A 19,643-nucleotide genomic window follows, 5' to 3' on the forward strand; every position below is an offset into this window, starting at 1 on the left:
ATGCGGTACCTCCCCGTCCAGCAGCAGATGCAACAGTACATGATGGTCAATGCAGCCCCCCAGCAGGCGATACAACAGTCCTACATGCTGGTCAATAATGCCCCCCAGCAGCAGATCCAGCAGTCCTACATGCTGGTCAACAGCGCTCCCCAAGTGATGCCCCAGACCATGTACTACCAGAGCGTGATGCCCCGGATCAGCGTGAGTAGCTTGGAAGACTCCGTTATTGAGGTGAGCTGATTATCATTTTTATTTTTTATTAATTAGAATTGTATTATTGACACCATTATGTGTGAAAATATATCATGATTGTACTGTATATAAAAAAAAACGTTACTGTGTTGAATTAATAGCTGAAGGAGACATTCTTGGGAGAAGAATGTATGACAATCTTGTGGTGGTCATGTCAGTGTGACCTATGTAGACTATGCCAGATAAAACCACCACCCCCTCACGTGTGAAGATATGGAATAGGGTACAACTGACTTGAATAAAGTATATAATTAGCCTACTGTAAAAAATATCATTTAGTAAAATAATTTATCTCAGTTTGAGATCTCAAGGCTTACAGATGCCACCTCCATTGCATGGAGTTGAGTTAGAAGGGAAACCATGGTAATGTACAACCACACTATCATTACATTACTCCACTATGCATTGTCTATACATTTTCTCTCAATTGATACTGTAACTGAAAGACACAAATGTGCTTACAAAAGAAGTGATTTAGTAGTAAAGAAGAAATCTTTTACACCAATCCAACCAATGGTCTTGGTGAGAACCTATTGCACCTGAGAAGGGCAGGTTGACATGGTAGTCATGATGGGTGGATAACGCACTGCTTCCTGAATGCTGGCTTGGTTCATACAGACGACAATGTTTTGATGGAACCACACCTAGTCAAGTTTAAACTAGCTGACACACCTTCACACAAAATAACACACATTCATACTCATTCCTGATTCAGTTCTATCTCCCTCTGTCATAAAATGTACAGCTGTTTTGCTTTGAAGTTCATCACTCAACCAGTCCTGTAGAGATATACAAGTGTGTGTAACCCCTGGCTCCAACCGTCCCCCAAGCCTCGGGCAGGGCACCTCAATGATAATGTGTGATCTCCTTTACAGTTACTGTACATATAATGTATGTGTAAGTAAGGTGTAACTATGTTGTTCCTTTGCTTCCTCTTCTCCCAGAATGTCAATGGGAGAGCTCCTTCTGTGTTCAGCCAGACCTCTACCCCCCCCAAGAGCCCCGAGCCAAGCGTTGAGGAGGAGGAGGAGGAGGAGGTGGAGGAGGAAGAAGAAGAAGAAGAGGAGGTGAGAGAGCGTTCACACACACACACACACACACACACACACACACACACACACACACACACAACAAAATGTCTTACTACTGATCCTATAGTCACTGATAAGTCAAGCAGAAGTACAACACTCATTGCACTTGCACACCTGAGGACAATGCAGAGGCTACAGGCGCACACAAGCATGTACTTACTTACAGAGTGCACACAGACACACACCTCCTGGAGCAGCTCTGTACTTGACTCTGTTATTCATGCATACAGTCATCCAATCATTATAGTAATTGACCTGGTACCTAATTCCAGTTCACAGCCGTTTCCCCATCACCTGTGTTTTAGGTAGAACCCAGTGGTGCATTGGTCAGCGTTATGATGGATCCTGAACTGGAATTAGGTACCAGGTCAATTACTATAATGATTGGATGACTGTATGCATGAATAACAGAGTCAAGTACAGAGCTGCTCCAGCAGGTGTGTGTCTATGTGCAAACTGTGAGCTAGACTACTGTTTCACATCCTCAGAACAAGTCTACCCGCTGATTTTAACATGACAATACGGCAGCCAGAGCTGGGAAAGGTTCCCTTCCATACGATTGATCAGGTTCCCAGAGACACTCATTGGGTGAAGCTTGGCGTGTACCCTAGAACTTACTGTTACTGAGGTATTATTACAACTGAACTTTGTTCACAAGTGTCATACATCGTGCTTGGTCTTGCTCAACGGTAATCACACTGGGTGGAACTAGGGTGAGTCACCCCGTTTCCCAGAAGCCTTTGCTGTGGTTGGTAGCTGTCTTTGATCTGGCCCGCCATGGTAAAATGATATCTGTTGTCAGAGATACACATTAGTTTTTTGAATTGTGTTGTTATTACGGTACCTCCTGTAGCTTTGATGTCAGTTAGCTGGGAGCATCCTGTACTGCTCTTTACTGCTGCTCACCAGCATACCTTTTTCATGTGGTCCTCTGAGGCTCAGTTGGTAGAGAATGGCGCTAACAGCGCTTAAGTTGATGGTTCGATTCCTGCTGGGACCATATATACTGAAAAACGTATGCACTCACTGCAATGTATATTTGGATAAAAGCGTCAGCCAAATGGCATATATTATTATAGTCATTAGCTTATTTAGACCAACGATTAAAGGACATGTCAGTCACTCAAACACACACTCAAGCCACTACAAAGTCTGCGTCAGAGAAACCTAATAGACATTAGCACCCGACAATTCACGAACGCACACATGTGTTCCAGACACACACACACAAGTGTTCCTGTCTGTTCATTTGTATGTATGTATGTTTTTCTCCATTGCTGTCTTTTCAGCACCGAGGGTGAGACTGAGGAGGCATTTGCATGTTACCTTTGTTTCGATTGTCTCAGGTCGTAATGTCAGTTTTTGTTGTGACAGGCCCAGAGTGTTCAGTCTTGCATTCCTGCCCGTTCATATGCAGCGCGGCTTTAGGGCTGTCAACAGGAATTCAGTTGTTTGCTTTTCTGAGTGAATCTCAGGTAAAATGTTGATGTTGTGCATGTAATTATTGTTGTAATCACATGGGAGGAGAGATGATTCCTGGAAGTAGAGAATAGGTGTGTTACCTGTGTATGCATGTAAGTATGTAGAGTGAGCGCTTAGAGCTTACTAGATTCATGTCTAGTATTGACTTTAGGCTTTGTGTTGTCCTTTGGAGTCTATTGGTGTCTGTCAACATGCGAACCAAAGAGGTGTCAATGCAGTGATATAGATTTTATTGGAGGCCATTTGTGTAGGTCTACATATTGGTTTCACCATTCAGAAATGACACCTTATTATGCAAGACCTTTCCACTTTCTGGCCCTGAAAAAAACCCTAGTTGCTATAGCAGTATGTTTTGGGTCATTGTTTTACTGTATGATGAAGCGCCATCCAATGAATTTGGAGGCATTTGCTTGAACTCAAGATGATTTGATGACGGTCGGCCTGGGGAAGGCTGATGTATCACTTTTCTAGGGAATGAGTTAGGCCTCACTGCCTTTGTAGTGACTTGTTGATGTTGATTCCTAATGGTGCTACATCATTATGTTGTCACATACAGGCAGATTGAAATGCCTATCAAGACGCCCACTGAGCAGCCTGTGGTGATAACGAGTGTTTGAAAGACTGGGCTTGCCATTTTATGTGTATTCTTGTGCCTTGATGATAAAGTGAGGTCAACATCCTTAAGACTGAGTTAACACTAATTAGAAGATAGCTCTCTGACTCAGACATTCGGTCTGGTTTACAAAGAGAAGGAATCCTTATGCACATTTAGGGGAAATAAGTATTGAAACATTTTGTCCAGTAAATGTATTTCCAATGAGCCTATTCAAGTGAAATTTGCACCAGACTTTGGTATTAACTCAAACAATCCAGACAAAAAAAAATAGGGAGTCAGAAGGATACTTAGAAGAGTAGCCAAAGAGCCAAGGACCACTAGGAAAGAGCTCCAGAAAGACTTGGAGGCCGCAGGTACAACTGTGACAGAAAGGACAGTAGGCAATGCACTCCACCGCCATGGCCTCTGTGCACGCTCAGCCCGCAAGACTCCACTACTGAAAAAAAGACATGTTGAAGCAAGCCAGTGAACTACTGGGAGCATGTACTCTGTTCAGATGACACCAACATTGAACTTTTGGGCTGTCACACAACACACCATGTTTGGAGGAGAAATGGTACTGCACATCACCCGAAAAGCACTATACCAACAGTGAAGTTTGGAGGTGGAAGTATCATGGTTTGGGGCTGTTTCTCCTCTCGTGGTACTGGCACACTTCATATCATTGAAGGAACAATGAATGAAGCCATTTACAGAGAGATTCTTGAGATGAACCTGCTGCCTTCCACCAGGATGCTGAGGATGAGACGTGGGTGGACCTTCCAGCAGGAAAACAATCCAAAGCATACAGCAAAGGAAACTCGCAATTGGTTTCAGAGAAAGAAAATCTACTTGTTGGAATGGCCCAGTCAATCACCTGACTTGAACATTTGTTCCCAACATTTGTGGAAGCATCTGAAGATCCAGATTCACAAGAGGGCCCCCCGCAACCTTCAAGATTTAAAGACATTCTGTGTAGAGGAATGGGCCTGCGTGCATGTGTGTGTGTGTGTGTGTGTGTGTGTGTGTGTGCGTGTGTGTGTGTGTGCGTGCGTGTGTGTACACTTATGCCCATTGCCCAATCCCATTTCCGTTTTTTACCCCTACCCCTCGTTGGAGTGCCACTCGCTTTGGAGCCAAGCCCTCTGAACAGATTCACAAGGGGTAGTGGTTGAAAATCTTTATCTATTCATATTCATTATCAGGCCAGTTCATGACCGAATAATGTCTGTGGTCCGACTCTACCAGTCTGCACTGATATTAGAGGAGCGATACATTTCGGGCGTCATATGCCATCAAAGGGGGGAAATGCGACATGGTAATATGTCAAAATGCGGGACTATCATGCACAAATCAGCCTTAAAACATGTAACATTAGATAGCTAACGTTAGACACACAGCTAGACACATAGGCATATGCATAAACATAGGCATAAATAGCCATTTCTTTGTTATGTTTGTTATAAAGAAGAGGTCTATAATACATTGAAATTACATTACCGTAAATAACGAAGATAATAGTTATCATAATTTTTTTATTCTTTATTAACAAAGAAAATAATTACATTTGTGGTTTTCTCTTCCTGCTTGTTTTCCTCATTCCACTATCGTGCTGATGATTCCTATCACTTGTACTTGGCACTATGTAGCCCTATCACTTGGCCCTACCCCTACATGAAAACAAGAATTGGGACACCCCTACCCTACATGTGAATGCACAAAACGGAGGGGTAGGGCTAAAAAGGAGGGCCAAGGAGTGAATTGGGATTGGGCCTTAGTATTTCTATGCCGATTTCATCATAGCATTTTCATGTTCCCTCTATTTCCACCATCTCTGGGTTTTGTTATTGTTTACCTTCACCCCCTCACGTTCTTAGCCTGTTGGAGAGCAGAAAGTTGACACTTCCCTGCTCCATTCTGCACAGCCAGGGTCACAATAGCTTCCTTCTACTATTACAGTGTAACAGAGAGGTTCTGTGCCCGGACCTGCACACTGACCTACAACATAGGGGACACAGGACACAGAGAGCCTTTGTGGATGAGGAAATACACCCTTAGAGGACCTGACATACTTACAGGTGAAGCGGTGATGTATTGACTTCACGTATTGGATAACTGGATATAATTGGTTGAAGAGGATCCTTGTCTCAGAGTTTACCCCCTGATACATTTTGTTCCATGTTGGTTTGACGCCGTTTGTGTCTGTGGATTAACACTAGGAGTGCGACGCTGTTTCACCTACTTTTAGCACACCCTCAATGTCAAATGACCCCCCACTCTTTACAGTGAAGCTGTGTACTGACCACAATGATCGCTGGATGGCGCAGCTTGTACATTAGTCTGGCTCTGCAGCCTGAAATGACTTGAAACTCTGAAACCAAGAAGCCAAGGAGTCATGGCTGAGGAAGAAACGGTCCAAAGCGTGGCTTCATGTCACACAAGAAGAGAAAAATGACAACATCGCTACTTGTAAAAATGCATATGTTCATATGTGCAGAGAAGCGGGGAACATTATCAGCGCAATCTGACATAAATAAGTGTGAGTCGGCTGCAAAAGAATTTTCAAGCAACATGGAACAAATGAAATTATATATATATATATATATAGTCAGTTATTATATATAATCAAGTTTCAAGTTTTTTTTCACATGCTGAAAAAATGTGTCCAGGTGCATCACAAGATGATGCATTTAATAAGCTGTGTGTGTGTGGCAACTATCTATGCAGTAAACCCTGACTCAATGAGAGGGAAAGCTGGCCAGGTGTAATAAAAGGAAGGGTGTGTGTGTGTGTGTGTGTGTGTGTTAATAATTGCTATAATGATTGGGTGAGGCTTAGCAGACTGTATCATCATCAACCCTTCAAAGTAGGCAGACTGGCTAATAGTGTGCAATTTGCATAGAACAGTGTGGGATTAGTAGGACGGTATTTCAACTATGTCAAACACATTATGTAATGATGTTGAGGAACCATAGGCAATATGCAAATTGTTGACTGTGTGCGTGCAAAGTACTGCATGTGTACACACTCACCCAGCACTTTGTTAGGCTGGTTTACAGCCTAATTGACTGACAGAAGTGTAACCCGACATGGCCTTCTGCTCTTGTAGCCCATCCACCTCAAGGTTCGACACATTGTGCATTCTGAGATGCTTTTCTGCTCACCACCAAGTGTACAGTGGTTATCTGAGTTACCATGGCCTTTCTGTCAGCTCCAACTAGTCTGGCCATTCTCCGTTGACCTCTCTCATAATAAGGCGTTTCCGCAGTTTTAGAAATACTCAAACCAGCCCGTCTGGCACCAACAATCATGCCACGGTCAAAATGACTGAGGTCGTATTTCTTCCCCATTCTGATTGATGTGAACATTACCTGAATAACTCTGCACTGCACTTTATATACAGCACTATCCATGCACTGTCTGTCCTGTGTTGTCCTGTTTTTGCCTGTTTTTGCATTTGTATTGTACTTGTTTTGTTCATATATATGTGAAAAAAGCATAAATGCACCTTCTGTAATGCCAAAGCAAATTCCTATATGTGTCAAGCATAATGGCAATAAACGTTATCTGAATCTGAATCTGAATCTGAAGCAGCTGGTCTGTATCTGCAGGGTTTCATGCATTGCGCTGCTGCCACACGATTGGCGGGTTAGATAATTGCATCAATGAGAAAGTCCAGGTGTTCACCTAATAAAGTGTTCGGTGAGTGTACATAACATAGATGGGTTGTGTCAGGAGGCAATTGTTAGTTTCTGCACTCCTCCAACATAGCATAACATTTACCGGACTAGCAGGGTATACGTTTAAATATGACTAGTTTTTTTTTTGTCAGCAGTGTCATAATCTCAGACACAATTGTTCTTAATTGCAGCATGTTAAGAAGCTAGGTAGTGAACGTGAAATCATATGTTTGAAGCAGCGTCATGCGGTTGCTCGAATTGTATCAGACAAATCTGACATGACAGTTTTATGTACTGTTACCGCCCCAGCCTTCCCCTTTAATGATGGTGGCCTTGTAGGTCACCTGTGTGGGTGTGGTGTAGCTTGTTTGTAGGAAGTCCAGCATAACAGTGGAAGGCTGTGAATCAGAGTTGTCCCGAGTGCAAAGGCCAGTTCCCAGCTCCCAACTACGGTTCAGTGCCGACAAGCTGGAAAAGGGAACCGTACATTTGATATAATCGTGCTATTGAATCGAATAAACGGTGTTGAAATGCTGCAAACTGAACAAACATATGACAAATGGTCTAGGCCTACTTGTCAATACGAGCGATACATTGCCATGTCACAGCAAATACACAATGCACAATGCACAATGCACTGTTGTCTGTGCAAAAAGATATTAAAGCAATTGAATATTGATATTAGTTCAGTACAGTCTTTAACAGAGGGGAAGGGATTTGGGCCGCTCACACACAAAAAAAAAAAAACAGGAAACCAGATCTCAATTTATGTCCTACGCTTTATTAAAGTGACTTACAAATTGTATTGTTGTGAGTGATTTAGAAATAACAACATATCACAGAAAAAACCTGAACCCCTAACCTTAAAACATAAACGCATGCTTTCCTACAGTCGTAACACCTTCTACCTGCAAAACACTTGAGCCCTTAATTGCCGCTTGTGGTGATATTCAATCTCAAAGCTAGTGTGCTTTGAGACAGTGCCATAACAGGGACGTGTAGCGAATTTGAGGTTAACCCTTGCATCCTTTAATAATTGCCGCTTGCGGCTATACTTTGATTTTATTCTTCACAGTGGAGGAGCTGTATAGAGGGGTAGTGGGGGGTGAAGAGATCTTTAGGAGGGTCAAGATGTCGCCTGAAGAAATGGGTCTGTTCATCTTGTAGTAGTGACGGATACAGAGACAGTAGTTCAAGGTTGACTCAGAGGGCAGCAGTAAGTGTTTACAGACCCTGTTGCGTCTGCCCTCAGGTGTGTTTTTAAACCGGTTGAGTGGCGGCGCCGAGGACCAGTGAATGTCTGTCTGTCTGTCTTCTGTGTGTCACCACAGCCTCTACCTCGCTTTCACTGCAGGAATGACAGAAATGTTGCCATATCAGTTGACACCCATTGTTCAAGGACACCCTGGGTGATTACACCCATAACACAGACCACACTGAAACGACAGGACCGAGGGTGGGGGACACTGCTGAACGGGCGGAGGTCACTTATGGTGGCACGGGAGGGTTGTGAGCGAGAGGTGGAGAATTGAGAAGGCAGATATCTAGTTTCTTGTTTATTTAGCTAGTGGAGCTGCTCCGGGTGGGGTCTTTGAGCTGTGCCAAAGCTCAAAAAACGTATATTGCCCCCCCTTGTACTGTTTCTCTGTTTCTCCAGTGTAAAAAAATAAAAAGAATAATAAAAATAAAAAAAACACTAGGTTTAGAATACGGTGATAGGAGAAGGTTTTTCCTTCTATCAATGGCCCCGGGCCTGAGCTGGATTACTCTTCCTGCTACGACTGATGGATTGATGATTCACTTGCTTAGTATTCAAATGTTTTGATTGTAAGTCGCTTTGGAATAAGGCGTCTGCTAAATGCCAAAAATGTAAATGTAAATGTGCCATGTTGTTGGTCTTCCAACCACACTTTGTTATTGAACCATTATTTATTATTATTATTATTTATTTAACCAGACCAAGGTCTGTTTTACAAGGGAGCCCTGCATACACACAATTTACAACCATACGTCGTACAACACTGCAACATTATAAAAAACAACGAAAAACAACGATGAACAATACTTTTAAAATCTTTTTTCTTTTCTTTTTTTAACAAAGTGGTCCTCGGTCAACATGTTCAATTACCCAAGCAGCACCAGGACAACCAACTGTCACGTTTGTAGCTAACCTGCTGAAATGCATGGTTCCTATTAGCTCCCTAGTCTGTGTGGAATCTGGTTGGACGGCTCTCTCTCTGCCACACCTGCTGTGGAGCTTTAATAGGAGGGGAGAGATTAAACAGGGAACTCTCTCTCTCTCTCTCTCTCTCTCTATCTCTCTATCTCTCTCTCGCTCTATTGCTCTCTCGCTCTCGCTTAGTCTATTGGCACTCTCTCTTTTTCTTTCTCTTTCTCTCTCTCTCTCTCTCTCTCTCTCTCTCTCTCTCTCTCTCTCTCTCTCTCTCTCTCTCTCATTACTGGCACTCTAATGTAACACCAGACTGAAACTCCCATTAGATCAGAACAGGCAACTGACGTAAACATTCCATCTCTTCTAAACTTGTACACTAGCCAAGAGATCATAACAAGGGACATTTTTAACACTCTTTTGTTAATCCCTCTTTTACTTTGACATTACTTTGACATTTACTTAACATTTTGAAGATGTGTACAATGGCATAGGTTTCAGGGTAAAGTTGATCCCCAGAGCAGTGGAACTCAGATGGGCCATATATTGAGCACATTTACAGCCAGCCATCACAGGATCCCACAATCCAGTGGATTGAACCGGGGAAGTTGAAACTGAGCCAGAGTCGGCTCAAAGGGCACCATCTAATGTACCTCTCTCCCACACAAAGGCCTCCCTGGGCTAGAGAGCTGTGTCATCTGAGGAGAGATGAGCTTCAGATAGTGGATAAAGGAAACCAAGGAGCCTAATGCGGGTGGTAGGAATCAGAGCATTTTCAGTCAGCCATTAGACAGATGGAGAACAGCTCGGACAGAGTCTTTCTCCACTCCCAAAGACGGGACCAGCAGCTATCCCTGGGTGTGGTCCTGCCAGCTGAAGTAATCTATAGGAGAGTCATCTATGCTACACTACTGCCAGTGCAGGTCAGGACAATGAGAGGGGTGGAGCTGGCAAACTGTTTTTAAAGCTGTCGTCTAAATTTGTTTAGGCCATACTAATGTCTCATGTCTCATTCCATGTACATTGTTTACTGTTATTAGCGTTTACAGTTAGATTTAAGTCATTTAGCAGATGCTTTCATCCAAAGCAATTTACAATAATTACATTTGTCTAAGTAAGTAAATCAACCATATATATATATATATACTGTATATACATATATATATGGTATATACCAGTAAAACCTTTGATAAGAACAAGTGCCATCTTTTTTACTTTTTACCAGAGTGTAGTCAGACTCGTAGGCTGACAGACTCAACTATCAGGTGTTTTGGTAAGCAATTATCGATTAATCAGACTAATCGTACTAGGGAAAAAAGTGTGAAAACACTGCTTTGTTAAATGCTTTATTGATAAAAAAAAAGAATGAGGTAGTCTATATAGCCTTTGCAGCTTAGAACGATTGACATAATGTGATCATGTCATAATATGATTAGAACCAGAACATGTTTGCTTCCTGTTTTTCAACATAAATGAACTTTGTCAGTTTAAAAAAAATTAAATAAACAAGTGTCATCACTACCAGCAATTTAAAATAAATAAATAAACAAAGAATATTTGAAGCAGACCATTCTTATCAGGGATCTTATCAAGGAGTTACCCTCAGGCACTCCCCCCTCCTCCACACTTTGACAAACAAATATGCGTGAGTGACAGGTGTTTGTAGAGTGAGGGAACTTTCTGTGTGAAGAGCACACAACAGTGGCTTGGTGTTACGTAAGTGTTGCCTCTGCTCTGTAACAAGCCGGTCATTGTGGCCATGTTCATACTACGACGGTGGTGGCCTGGGTTACCTGGTGGTTGACTTTGTAGAAGCCATATCTGCCAGATCAGGAGCACATCTGAAACCTGCCTCACCTGTGGAGAGTCATGGATCTGTCACAAGCATTGAGACTCTGTTCTAGAACTGTTGATGGGATCTCTACCAATGCACAAGCCTTTGAATGGTCTAAAGCAGTCAATGTAAAGTTATGATGTCAGACATGCTACCCAATCATTCATTTAGCCAACAATGATTCCACTGTATGATGGATGTAACCTGGGGCCAGGAATGGTTGTATGCATTGTATTGTAAAAATGTGTATGTGTTGTAATGTAATTACTAATTAGATTTATGTATGTAAGTCATGATAGATGGTGACATTTTATTACTGTGATATATTGGCGCCAGCCCAGCCCTAGAGGTGTGTCCATAGAATTCAAATGACTGTGGATATGCCATCATTCACTCGTGCATAGAAAGCATCAGCATTTTGATGTCCCCCTCTTTCTGTGAAATGTAAGTCATTATGTTGAGTCAACCTTTGACCTCTCGGCAGTCATGTAGTCGTGTTTGAGACTTTGCTCTCTGTCTCTTTCTCTCACTCTCTCTCTCTCTCTCTCTCTCTCTCTCTCTCTCTCTCTCTCTCTCTCGGAGTTAAACAAAGATCCTAAGATATGAATCTGTCACTCCCCTCTATTGTGATGGATTGGCGTTTGTTTAAGTGTTCTGTTAGCTATCTGTCCCACAGAGTGACATGTCTTTCATTTCGACAGATGATGTTTGTCTTTTAACCTCCCCTGCTCTCTTTGTCCTCAGGTGGTGGAAGAGGTGGAAGAGGTGGAGGAGGTAGAGGAGGAGATCATCAACGTGAGGGAGAGGGTGATTGAGAGGGTGATAGAGAAAGTGTGTTATGTGGATAGAAGTAGCGAGGTGGTGGAGGCGCCCATGGCCAAGATGGACACGCGGTTCTTTGGAGAGCTACTGGCCGAGGTCTACAGGAAGAACTGTGACATCCACACCTGCATCTCTGAACACGTGGCCAAGATCCGCGGACGGTGGGTTGAACATTTACGACAATGTGTCTCACTTATTGATTTATCTTTTGATAGAAAAGTATCCCTTATTTGAGATATGTATCCCTTATTTGACCATGTAAGTTGACTGAGAACATATTCTCGTTTACATTTCTAATATATCACAATGCATATTTGTAAAGCGTGTGCACTATTTTGGTCTTTTCCATTTGGCCTTCCGGTATTTGAGCCAAAGGCAAACTGTCATTTTCAAGCTGATTGGACGATACAAGTTTGAACTTGAACTTGAACTTGAAGTGTTGCTGTGGCTGACAGGGCCCCTACTCTGACTCAGCTTGCCAGACAAGGCCATTAGGTCTGTAGAGGTTTGAGGCAATGTGATAGAGTACTTGCTAGATGAGATGAGCCCATAAAAGGTACATAGCCAGGTACATCATCTTTGATTTGATTATATATTTTTCACATTACATTTTTAACCAGTACATAGCATTCAATCAGTTCTACTTTAGATTAAAGATGTAGGTATATTATTGAACCACAAAGTGGATTTACACTTAAGAGTCATATATCCTTTTTCGAATACACCTCGAACGCCCTATGATGAGTCGACCAACAGACGTTAATGCCCTCAGACTTGGCCTGTCCCTCCCCTCTCTCTAGAGTGTTAGACCGTGGAGGTTTATGATTCACAGAGCAAACACACCTCTGCTCGTCCGACTGTGAACCCGCTCAGACAGGAGCAGGCTGATGATTTATGTCTCGTTGAGTGACGGCAGTCTCATTTGACTTAGTGTGTGAACACACACACCTCCTGTCCTGTCATGTCCTCAAGTGTTTACTTTTCCATTCCCCTACCAGGAAACACCTCATGGACCCCAGCAACGATTACAAGGTAGGGAGGTTGGGAGGTTGGGCACTGGCAGCTTACATGACATGACACTGATGCCTTAGTGATACAGCAAATCTTGTCCCAGACTACGCATTTATGGTAGAGTGCTCAGGACCCCTGTTTAAAGAGCAATAGTGATTGTTCACAATGTTGTGTGGTCACTTTATATTTTCGTAACAACCACTAGGAACAGGGAAAAAACGTTAAATGTTTGTGTGTCTGCGTTTGCGCGCGTGTGTGTCTGTGTGTGTGTGTGTGTGTGTGTGTCTGTGTGTCTGTTTGTGTATGTGTGTGTGTCTGTGTCTGTGTGTGTGTCTGTGTGTTTCTCCAGGTGGAGCAGGACGTAGAGGCTCTGATTCCCAAAGGTGCGTCAGAGCTGACCAAGCAGCAGATCCGCTACCTGCTGCAGGTAAGACATGTTCCTACTGTGTGTTCCTACTGCGTGTTCCTATTGCGTGTTCCTACTGCGTGTTCCTACTGCGTGTTCCTACAGCCACCGTGTTTGACGGTGCCCAGAGCTGTGTAATTACTTCTAACTTGTCTGTTGTTCTGTCACTTCTTCTCACTCTCTCTCTCTCTCTTTCTTTCTCTCTCTTCCTCTGTCACTCTCATTTTCTCACGCTTTCCTATAATGCAAACCTTTCTCCTCTCTCTCTCCCTCTCTCTCTCTCTCTCTGTCTCTCTCTCTCTCTCTCTCTGTCTCAGACCCGTCTGACTGCGGATAAGAGCATGCGTCTGCTCCTGACCACCTTCAGTAGTCTGAGGGAGGAGCTGATCCACATGGCAGAAGACCTGAAGGTCAGCAAACATTTTAAATGCTGTGAAGCTTCGAGAAGAGTCTTTTTCTAGTTGAAGTCTTTCAATTGAACTGTTGCGAAATCGAGATACTTACTGACAGCAGAGTCAGTTCAATGCTGCTCTTCCTCTCTCTCTCTCTCTCTCTCTCTCTCTCTCTCTCTCTCTCTCTCTCTCTCTCTCTCTCTCTCTCTCTCTCTACTCTCCTAGCGTCTGGAGAGTGACAAGGAGTCCCTGGAGAGAGACCTGAGCTTCAAGACCGACCAGGCCCAGCAGTATGATCGCCTCCTAGAGGGCGTGAGGGAGAACAACCGCCAGCTACAGGTAGGGGGCTCCATCATAAGTGTGTGTGTGTGCGTGACTGTGTGTATGTGTATGTGTATGTGTGTGTGTATGTGTATGTGTATGTGTGTGTGTGTGTGTGTGTGTGTGTGTCAACCCAGTACAGTATGAATGGCACAGTGTCCATCAATCTCTGAAAGGAGATCCCTGTTTGTTTGTACACACCTGTGTGTGTGTGTGTGTGTGTGTGTGTGTGTGTGTGTAACGTGTCTCCCTCCATCCACCCCTCCCTCCCTAGACGTCTCTTAAGCAGAGCAGCTCGTCCCAGAGGACCCTGGAGACCCAGCTCGTGAGCAGCCGTACCACAGACTCGGGACGGGACTACCGCATGAAGGAGCTGGAGGGCAGCAGTCGAGCCCTGGAGAAGGAGAACGAGATGCTGAGACAGAAGGCAGGCTACCACCAAACTCACCTCTGCTCCCCCCCCCCCCCCCCCCCCATGTCTAGAACACTTCCCTCTCTTTTGAGTGTGGACCAGTGATGCTAATGAGTAACTGAGTGTCTGTCTGACTGTCTCCCTTTCACTCTGTCTGTCTCCTTTTCGCTCTGTCTGTCTGTCTGTCTGTCTGTGTCTGTCTGTCGGTCTGTCTGTGTCTGTCTGTCTCTGTCTGTCTGTGTCTGTCTGTCTGTGTCTGTTTGTGTCTGTCTGTCTGTGTCTGTTTGTGTCTGTCTGTCTCTGTCTGTGTCTGTCTGTCTGTCTGTGTCTGTCTGTCTGTCTGTGTCTGACTGTCTGTCTATCTGTGTCTGACTGTCTGTCTGTCTCTGTCTGTCTGTCTGTGTCTGTCTGTCTGTGTCTGTTTGTGTCTGTCTGTCTGTCTGTGTCTGTCTGTCTGTGTCTGTTTGTGTCTGTCTGTGTCTGTCTGTCTGTCTGTCTGTCTGTCTGTGTCTGTTTGTGTCTGTCTGTCTGTCTGTGTATGTTTGTGTCTGTCTGTGTCTGTCTGTCTGTCTGTGTGTCCAGCTGGCGGGCCAGAGCAGCAGCAGCAGCAGCACCCTCCATGTGAAGACAGAGGAGCTGTCTCGCACCTACAACGAGCAGCTCAGCGTCCTCCGCCTGGAGAAGGACAAGGAACTCCAGAGCCTGAGGGTGAGAAGGAGGGACGGAGGGAAGGAGAGGTGGAGGAGGTTACAGGAGGATGGAGGGATAGAGGGATGGATATAGAGTTTGGACCTAGGATGGGGAACCAGCAGTAGTAGCCACAGGTGTAATAACAGGTAGGGTGAGGGGGAGGGTTAAGTATCGGTCTGCCTGCCTCCTCATCTCAGGTTGATCTAGTAGTCATTGCAGTAGCTGTAGTCGTAGAGTGGTGTTTTGCAGTAATAATATTACTACTGCAGTACTTTAACAGTAGTGTTGTGTGTGTGTGTATGTGTGCGTGTGTGTGTGTCTGTGTCTCTCTCTCTGTCTCCTCCCTCCCTCAGTCCCAGATGTCGAGGATGCAGACAGAGTACACCTCGGTGCAGTCAGGAGACAAGAGCCTCCAGCTGCGCATCTCAGAGATGCTGACGACCCTGGAGCAGCGGCAGATCATCATCACGCGCCAGGAAGAGGTCAGAGGGCACACAGGGGTCACACAGGGGTCGTACAGAAGTCACACGGGGGTCACATGACCAAGACAACCCAAACCTTTCTGAAGAAAAGGTTTTCTGAAAAGTTTATTTGAGGGTATTTTCATACCTTCAAAATGTGGGGATATTTCACTTTGAGTCCATCTAATTATGCAGTGCCAATATCTTCCTTTCATTTGGGAATTAGGTCCGCAGATCTCACTGAAAACATTTAGCTGAATCGAACCCTAACATGATGACATGGAATGGAATGGAATTGAGATACATTTAGACTTCTTTTGAGGTGTGAATATGTTGCCGCGAAGTTTGCCTTTAGGCAAACCATGAAAGCAAAGAATTTCCCACAACTGATCCTCAGCTCAGAGATGAAAACCAAACCAACCGGTTTGAATTAGAGAAAATGGTAGAGATAACCTTTCCCACAGACAGTTCTCCTACCGTTTCCAGGGTCTATTTCAAGTTTTTGTCGTCAGACGAGTCCAACTGCATTCTCTGTGAGAGTGGTTTCCTTAATGGTCTCTGTGGGATCACACACACACACACACACACACACACACACACACACACACACGGACACACACACAGCTCCTTTCACCTCAGGAATTTGTTTGTCCTAACACTCACTGCTACTAATCTTAACACCCGTGTGACAGCACCGGCCCCTCCTCTCTAATTGACTGTACCTCTGACAGTGTACTCCTCTCTGACAGTGTACTCCTCTCTGACAGTGTACTCTCTCTGACAGTGTACTTTCTGACAGTGTACTCTCTCTGACAGTGTACTCTCTGACAGTGTACTCCTCTCTGACAGTGTACTCCTCTCTGACAGTGTACTCCTCTCTGACAGTGTACTCTCTGACAGTGTACTCTCTCTGACAGTGTACTCCTCTCTGACAGTGTACTCCTCTCTGACAGTGTACTCTCTCTGACAGTTTACTCTCTGACAGTGTACTCTCTGACAGTGTACTCCTCTCTGACAGTGTACTCTCTGACAGTGTACTCCTCTCTGACAGTGTACTCCTCTCTGACAGTGTACTCCTCTCTGACAGTGTACTCCTCTCTGACAGTGTACTCTCTCTGACAGTGTACTCTCTGACAGTGTACTCCTCTCTGACAGTGTACTCCTCTCTGACAGTGTACTCCTCTCTGACAGTGTACTCCTCTCTGACAGTGTACTCCTCTCTGACAGTGTACTCTCTGACAGTGTACTCCTCTCTGACAGTGTACTCCTCTCTGACAGTGTACTCCTCTCTGACAGTGTACTCCTCTCTGACAGTGTACTCTCTCTGACAGTGTACTCCTCTCTGACAGTGTACTCCTCTCTGACAGTGTACTCCTCTCTGACAGTGTACTCCTCTCTGACAGTGTACTCCTCTCTGACAGTGTACTCCTCTCTGACAGTGTACTCCTCTCTGACAGTGTACTCTCTGACAGTGTACTCTCTCTGACAGTGTACTCCTCTCTGACAGTGTACTCCTCTCTGACAGTGTACTCCTCTCTGACAGTGTACTCCTCTCTGACAGTGTACTCCTCTCTGACAGTGTACTCTCTCTGACAGTGTACTCTCTCTGACAGTGTACTCCTCTCTGACAGTGTACTCTCTCTGACAGTGTACTCCTCTCTGACAGTGTACTCTCTCTGACAGTGTACTCTCTGACAGTGTACTCCTCTCTGACAGTGTACTCCTCTCTGACAGTGTACTTTCTGACAGTGTACTCCTCTCTGACAGTGTACTCTCTGACAGTGTACTCTCTGACAGTGTACTCCTCTCTGACAGTGTACTCTCTCTGACAGTGTACTCCTCTCTGACAGTGTACTCTCTGACAGTGTACTCTCTGACAGTGTACTCTCTCTGACAGTGTACTCCTCTCTGACAGTGTACTCCTCTCTGAACCCCACAGGAAATCAGACGACTGCAGAACGAAAAGACCGAGAACTCCAAGAGCGTCACCAAGACCATCATCACCAAGAGGTCAGCTCTCTCACATGACGCATGACACTACACAACTGCCATTACGTTTGTGTGTGTGTGTGTGTTTGTGTGTGTGTTCCTTAGGTGTTCCCTTCCACAGTGGGTTGAATAGGTTACGGTTTGTTAACCAGCTTCACTTTTGACAACCAATCATGGCTGATCAGTCAGATCAGAGACAGAAGATAACGTGGATATGATCTCTCCGCTTGTGTAGGTACAGGAACCAGTACCCGCTCCTGGGCCTACTCAGCGATGACTACCTGTCCACGTCGCCTGTGAAGGAGGACAAGACCATCGTAATCGAGAGGTCGGGGCACATAACCAAACAGGTCAGAGGCAGCAGGGAGGCAGGAGTCACTAGGTGGCCTCGTTAGAAAGGACAACAACACCTGCAGATCGATTAGCAGATGAGTCATTAGGATGAGAGTCACAGCTGAGTGCAGGGGCGAGGTTAGGGTTTGCGTGAGTGGGTGAAATTTGCGAGAAAGAGCCATACTGACCGTAACAGCATAGCCACATCGGAAGTAGTAATGTGCAGGTCCATAGTCCGGGTCCGCAGTCTCATTGACTTGGCCCGAGGCCCGCTCGACCCCATATCATGCAGATAAAGCAATGATCGGAACCTGACCCGAACCCAGCAAAAACAGGGTCTGCGACAGTCTGGACTGTACTGTAGGGAGCCGGGGGGCTGCGAAGGTAGTCTCACATTGCCCAATGGAGTAACCTCTGGCATTTACTCTGCTCACTACCAAGCAATGTGCTAGAGAGTATGCTATAGGGGTTACTGAGAGCGTTGTGGAGGTGAATGAGTGGGTTGTGATGGCGATGAGAGGGTTGTGGTGGTGATGAGGGCATTGTGGTGAGGAGTGAAAGGGTTGTGGTGGTGATGAGAGCGTTGTGGTGGTGATGAGAGTGTTGTGGTGGTGAATGAAAGGGTTGTGGTGGTGATGAGAGGGTTGTGGTGGTGATGAGAGGGTTGTGTTGGTGATGACAGGGTTGTGGTGGTGATGAGTGGGTTGGGGGGTTGTGATGTGGTCAGTGAGAGGGTTAGGCCAGGGATATGGGTTGGAAGGCTGGGTTCTCCCTGGGTCATCACTGCATAGCCAAGCTACAGTAGATGTACAGTAGATTTGTGCTGCTGTGTCGGGAGCCGGGTTGCTGAGAAGGTTATGGTGATGGATGTCTCTCCGTGGTCCTGGAGAGAGCCAGACGTCTGATGGCGTAGAGGGGACTCGCTAAATTCTGCCGTTGTCTGTTACTGAAATTAATGGACGTTCTCTCGCGACTCTACTAAATTTCACGTTAGCATAGCGGATTTTTTCAGCGCAGATGTAAGTCGTTGGCATCCTTGTTTGTGAGTCATGCGATGGATAGTGAGTTTGGAATGGCTTCATGGGGCCAGCAGTACAGTCTTTTACACTGAGCGCTAAAATAGGACATCTACTGCTAGATCCCACGTCTCTCAGCACAGCTAAAGGCAAGGCTTCGAGTGGTCCCTAGACTAACCGAAACAACACTGTCACTGAGAGGGTTAGAGATCAAGCTTTTGGAAACAGTGAGAAAACTAATATTAGCTTTTTTTTATCCACTAACGTAAAGTGCTTGGTACCTCTTTCACAGAGAACTGTTTTTCTTTCTTTCTTATAAAGCTGATGCTTCAGTGTTTCACGCTGTAACGCCTGTACCCGTGTTGTGTTTACCCTGAACAGGAAATCTTTACATCCTCTTAAAGAAAACTGCTTCTCTCTGACAGGAATGAACAAGAAGAAGAACCAGGCGTCTCTTCCCCCCCTCCCCCCCTCCCCTCCCTTGGCATGCTGCCCTCTCCCCCTCCCTTGTCCACAGGGCTCCTGGGTTGGTGGTGGTTCAAAACCCCTAAATTTGGAATGAGTGATTTGGGCCAGATGGGGTTTGTATGGAGGCATTGCTGTTTGTGTGTGAGGTGAGAACTAGACACACAGATCATTAATGACCCAAATATGACTAAACATACGTTGATTGAGAGAGGGTGGTG

The 19,643-nt window shown here is 45.0% G+C and overlaps 1 protein-coding gene across 1 annotated transcript; it reads left to right on the forward strand.

Moving 5' to 3' along the window:
• pof1b (POF1B actin binding protein) lies at nt 1–19,359 on the forward strand (the record flags this gene model as incomplete). Its single annotated transcript, XM_080529132.1, has 12 exons — nt 1–231; nt 11,849–12,087; nt 12,925–12,958; nt 13,287–13,364; nt 13,661–13,753; nt 13,961–14,074; nt 14,331–14,483; nt 15,051–15,176; nt 15,512–15,640; nt 17,559–17,629; nt 17,844–17,958; nt 19,339–19,359. 12 exons carry the CDS (start codon nt 1–3, stop codon nt 19,357–19,359), a joined length of 1,404 nt encoding a protein of 467 aa, XP_080385258.1.
• Nucleotides 19,360–19,643: the final 284 nt, after the last annotated feature.

The sequence above is a fragment of the Nansenia antarctica genome, assembly GCF_963989245.1.
Source record: "Nansenia antarctica genome assembly, chromosome: 4".
NCBI classification, from domain to species: Eukaryota; Metazoa; Chordata; class Actinopteri; order Argentiniformes; family Microstomatidae; genus Nansenia; species Nansenia antarctica.